The following is a 5,656-nucleotide window of genomic DNA, read 5'->3' on the forward strand; positions in this document are numbered from 1 at the left end:
CGTGGTTTGGACCCCTGCCGGGGACCCGGGGCCAGCCGCAGCTGCTCTGGGCACCCTGTGCCAGAGCCTGCCCACCCAAGGGAACAATTCCTAATTCCCAATATCCCATCCAGCCCTGCCCTCTGGCACTGGGAGCCATTCCCTCTGTCCTGTCCCCCATCCCTTGTCCTCAGTCCCTCTCCAGCTCTCCTGAAGCCCTTTTAGGTGCTGGAAGGGGCTCTGAGCTCTCCCTGGAGCCTTCTCTTCTCCAGGCTGGGGACACCTCCAGCTCTCTCAGTCTCCAGAGCAGAGGGGTCCAGCCCTTGGAGTGTCCTCATGGCCTTTTGGACTCCTCCAGCAGCTCCAGGTCCCCCCCGAGTTGTGCTGTTCCTGACCTCTCCTGTTTTTCCCCAGCGCCTCAATGAGAACCTGGCCAAGCTCACAGCCCGGTTTGAGAAGGCCACATCAGACAAACTCAGGTGCCAGCAGGAGGCTGAAGCCACAGCCTGCACCATCACCCTCGCCAACCGCCTGGTGAGTGCAGCAAGGGCAGCTCTGGTGGCACCAAGGGGAGGGACCAGGGCTGGGCTGAGCACCTTCTATCCTCTCATGTTTTTGGGAATGTTTCCTGTACTGTCACTGTCATGTTTTCTGAAAAATCCCTTCACCAGGATTTTTTCTCCTGGGAAGCTGGGAAGCTTCAGAGAATTATCTGATTTGCTTCTCCTGTGTTTTGCTGCTTTGGAATGTGGTTTGGAGATTGTTTATCCCACATATGAATTGTTTTTACTTAATGACCAATCACCATCCAGCTGTGTCAGGACTCTGGAAGTGGTCACGAGCTTTTCATTAGCATCTTGTTAAGCCTTCTGTAAGATCCTTTCTCTATTCTTTAGTATAGTTTTAGTATAGCCTTCTTTAATATAATATGAGTACATGAAATAATAAATTAGCCTTCTAGAACATGGAGTCAGATTCTCAAGTCCTCCTTTGTCCTGGGGACCCTGAAAATATCACACACTGCAGCAAGTTTCAGCAGTGAAAATGCTTTTACAGAGGTTGTTTCCATGAGGTTGTGGCAGAATGTCTTCTGTTCCTCAAAGAAACCAGGAGAAGCAGCTGCAGAAATTGTTGTTGTATTCCAGATGGTTTGGGGCAGTTCTGCTCATTAAAGTGCCTGGCTCTGCTGCCATCACAACTCTCAGCTCCTTCTTGGGGCTTAAATGTGTGAGCAGGTGCTGATGGGCCAGAACAGTGTGAGTCAAAAATGGCATCATAAAAACAAAGGTGTGAGCATGCCCGTAGCTTTGCAGGGTCTGAAATGACAAGAATTAGAAAGAAAAGATCTCTAAAAGCCTCAGACTCCTCCAAGTCACAGTACAAAGGTTTTAGAGAGGGGCCTGTGAGGAACTGGAGAGGGATTTTGCATCAGGAGCTGTAGTGACAGGACAAGGGAGAATGGGTTCAGACTGACAGAGAGGAAATTTAGTTTAGATATATGGAAGAAATCCCTGTGAGGGTGGGCAGGCCCTGGAAAGGATTTCCCAGAGCAGCTGGGGCTGCCCCTGGATCCCTGGCAGTGCCCAAAGCCAGGCTGGACACTGGGGCTGGGAGCACCTGGGACAGTGGGAGGTGTCCCTGTCATGGCAGGGGTGGCACTGGATGGGTTTAAGGTCCCTTCCAACCCCATCCATTCCATGATTCTGGGACACCACATCCCAGGCCATGCTGGTTACCTCTCTTCCCCACCCCATGACACGGGAGCAGCTCCCAGTCTCAACAATTCCGTGATTTTTTTACTGTCAACAATTCATCATTTCTGCAGTGCAGGCAAGGAACTGCTTGCATCCCAGCTCCCTGCTGTGCCCTGCACACCATCTCCTGTGCCACCCTGGCTTTGATCTGGGAGCAGGGCCTGACAGCCCTCACTGGTGTGCAGCTCATTTGACATTCAGGAGGTGTCACTGGTGTGGCTGTGGGTAGAAATGAGTTCCCAGACTTTGAAACAAACACTGAAGTTGTATAAAGAATGCAGCTGAACGTGGAGAGTGATTCTTTGGATTGACAAATGAACCTGGGGGATTGAGGCAAGCCCAGCTCTCACAATGCCAGGCTGGCATCTCATGAGCTTCAGGTGGCCTTAGCAAGATGCTCCAGGATCCAAGGAACAGGATCTGTGCAGCAAAAAGGGAGGCTGGCTGATGAGTGCTGTTTGTGAGGGGGTGTGTGCTAATGCAGAGGAGGAAATTTAGTGATGACAAATGCTAAATAACGTGTGCAGGGAAAACAAACTGTAATCATGCAGTTACATGGATAGGGCCTAATTGCACTATTATCACTCACAGAAGAGCTCTTGGAGTTGTTGCAGAGAGTTCTCAGGAACAGCAGCATGGCACTTGACAGGAGGAAAAAAGACAAATTGAATATTACTAATTGGTAGGAAAAAACTTCAGGGAACAGAAGTTTAGCGTCATTGTATTGGGTCTGTCAGTGCCTGCATCCCACACGTGGCCACCCTGTCTAGGAAGGCTGTGGGCAGCCTAGAAAAGTTAAAACAAAGTACAAAACCACTTCCACATGAGAAGAGAGGGAATGGATTAGGGCTCTTCATTTTGGAAAAGCTTCTGAAATCATGGCTGGTATGCAGAAGGTGGGTGAGGGATGGTTGTTCACTCTCTGTCATTATCAAAGGTAATCCAAGGAGTAGCTTTTAATTTGCCTCTTGCTAAATAAAAAGAATTCCAATGACTTCCAGAATCTGAGGTGGGAGACACCTGGGGTGTCTTGAATGTATTAAAAGTGGCAGTAGTGTGTGATCCAAGCAAAAGAGAAGAAAAGGCTTCCAGGACCTAAGGAGATAAAAAGTAATCTGAAAAAATTAATTAGGAGTAGGAAGCACCTCCAAGGACCAGGAAAATCAGATCAATAAAGATTTCTTGGTCCTAGAGGGGCTGTGGGCCTGCCTCTGGATCCCTGGAAGTGTCTAAGGCCAGGTTGGACAGGGCTTGGAGCAGCCTGGGACAGTGGAAGGTGTCCCTGCCATGGCAGGAGGTGGCCCTGGGTGACCTTTAAGGTCTCTCCCCACCCAAGGCAGTCTGTGATTCTGTGATTGCATGAATCATAAATGAGCTGGTGTGTGGGAGCTCGCACGGCTCTGCAGTGATGATGTCAACTGTCTGTAAAGAATTGTAAAAACGATCCCAAGCGATGGAGGGATGAAACACCACGTAGATAAATGTAATGTAAAGTACCTTGGAGAAATGAGGTTTTACTTCACATGGCCTGTAAGTGATGCTGAGCTGATTGTTATCACTCAGCAATGAAAGGATGGAGTTAAGAGTGCTGTGAGCTCTGTGCTCCCAGAAGCAAAAAGCCCTCACCAAACCCAAAGCCCCTCTGAAACCGGATATTAGGGTTTATTAGGAAAAGAAGGGAGAACAAAACAGAAAAATCCCCATCTTGCTCTGTGAATACCTTCTAAATAAATCTTGAATGGGCAGCATCACCGCCGCCCCCTCTGCTGCACCTGAAAGGCTGGAGGAGAACGGGAAATGGTGCAGAGCCAGCAACAATAAAAGGAACCGGATAATAAAGATTGCATCACTCAGTGCAGATAACGATTGCAAGGAAAATCAAAAGGCTGCTTCTGTCTGAGGAATTATTGAAGAGGCTAAAGCTCTTCAACCTGAAAAGAAGACAGCACAGGGGTGCTGAGGGCTTGGAATCCTGAGTGGTGCAGAGAAGCTGGTGCCAGCAGGATTGTTCCCTGGTTTTGCACTGGACAAATGTTTCAGCAACTGAAAAGTTCAGGCAGCACATCAAAGGATGTACTTTTGTACAGAAAGCTCAGCTGAACTGTGGATCTCCTGCCCACAGGATGCTGTAGGTGCCAAAAGTTGGGTTGATATCCACAGCAGCTTAAGCTCAGTTGTGAAAGTCAAAACCCATCAGTGGCTGTTAAGCACAGGGATTTGAGCTCTGGGACAGAAGGTCCTGAAGTCTGCAGCTGTGGGAAGCTGGAAGCTGTGTCCAGAGCTGTGCTGGTGTGTGCAGCATTCCCAGGACAAGGGCTGCTGTCAGCTGCAGAGCTGGATGTGTCCTGCAGAGCTGGGCCTGGGGTGGGGGTTTCAGAGGCAAACCCAATAACATCTTGGCTTAGGAGATCCTGGCTGTTTATCTGGAGATCCAGACTGTTATCTGGAGATTCTGGTTGTTTATCAGGAGATCCTGTCTGTTTATCAGGGGGAATGGAGGCACACGAGGGTGGAAGGAGAGCTGTTTGATCTGGAGTGTCTGCAGGACAACCAACACCATAGAAATGGCAGTGAGTTTGTGTTGGGAATGTGAAGGTGGCTCTGACCCTCAGGAGGCAGCTGGAATTCTGCTGGAAACAGGACTTGGTCAGGTTCACATTCCATGATTGTACAAATGATCAATTTGACTTGGGAATTTGCAGGTTGGGGGACTCGCCTCTGAAAATGTGAGATGGGCTGAGGCTGTGAAGGACTTCAAACAGCAGCAGAGCACCTTGTGTGGAGACGTCCTGCTGGTCACAGCCTTTGTGTCCTACCTGGGCTACTTCACCAGGAAATACCGCCAGGAGCTCCTGGATGGCATCTGGAGGCCCTATTTGCACCAGCTAAAAGTAAGTCCTGACTGCTCTGAGGAGCCACTGTTTCTGGGATTAATGGGGCCACAAATCCTGGTGCCCACAGGGGATCTCTCAGGTGAGGGACATCACTGTGTCCTCAGGATGTGGCTATGTACTTTTCCCTGGGGGTAATGTGGTGTCCTTGCTCGATAAAGTTCCTCCATGCACACAGGAAAATCCCAAACATAGAGCCCAGCTCTGCAGTTTTGTCCATGGCCATGAAGGAGGGGGGAATATGGAAAAAGAATTGGAGCAGGCAGAGCTCGCTGCCAGCTCTCCAGGAGGCTTGGAAAAACTCCAGGTGTTTTTTCGTTCTGGACATGAGCTCTGGTCGTGCTGGCCATGCCTCTCAGCTGGTTTTACCCATGTCTTGCTGTTAGGACCAGATGGAGATCATTGTGCTTGAAAGTTGTTTAATGTTTCACTAATTTTAACAGGTTCCTCATCCAAATGGTGCCAAGAAGGTTTTAAATAAGGTCCCAGAGATGCCCAAATCAAAGGGCTGACCAAAGCAGACAGGACCTTAGGCTGAGAGAGGAAAACCTCATTCTGTATTTCTTAACTGAGCCAGAAATTTTGTTAAGACGTGGTTTCAAACATGACTTGGCTGTGCTTAGAAATGTCGAGGAAGTGCCTGTAATTCCAATGGAAATGAAAGGCCCATTCTGCTCAGACACCTGGCACAGGTAGCTCTGGTTGGCACACCCAGAAATGGCCTCCCCTGTCAGAGAGGTGTTTCTGGAGCTGCTGATGCTGGTTTGTAACACCACAGCAGCCTGAGGAGGGCATTAATTCTGTCCTTCCAAGCTGGCTCAGGGAGCTGAACAGAGCAGGGAGTGACCCCAGCCAGTGGGGGTGGGCTGGTGGACATGGCGGCCTGGCAGAACCGGGGCCTGCCGGCCCTGTTTTTTTACCTCAGCCCAGCTTTTCACCTCAGCCAGCTTTTCACCTCAGCCAGCTTTCCCTGGGATCTGCAGGAAATCTTTCTGTTTGCCTGGCAGGTGCCGGTGACGCCGCGGCTGGAGC

General features: G+C 49.9%; 1 protein-coding gene across 1 annotated transcript in view; it reads left to right on the top strand.

The window, feature by feature from the left end:
- LOC102041309 (dynein heavy chain 9, axonemal) overlaps positions 1 to 5,656 on the top strand; it is an 83,113-nt gene that overhangs the window by 14,445 nt on the left and 63,012 nt on the right. Inside the window, exons 6-8 of the mRNA XM_031062688.1 lie at positions 394 to 513; positions 4,436 to 4,624; positions 5,632 to 5,656. The exon at positions 5,632 to 5,656 is cut by the window's right edge and continues 238 nt beyond it. Of these exons, the coding sequence (XP_030918548.1) occupies positions 394 to 513; positions 4,436 to 4,624; positions 5,632 to 5,656 (334 nt within the window). The remainder of the gene's footprint in view (positions 1 to 393; positions 514 to 4,435; positions 4,625 to 5,631) is intronic.

The sequence above is a fragment of the Geospiza fortis genome, unplaced genomic scaffold (assembly GCF_000277835.1).
Source record: "Geospiza fortis unplaced genomic scaffold, GeoFor_1.0 scaffold485, whole genome shotgun sequence".
Taxonomy (NCBI): domain Eukaryota; kingdom Metazoa; phylum Chordata; class Aves; order Passeriformes; family Thraupidae; genus Geospiza; species Geospiza fortis.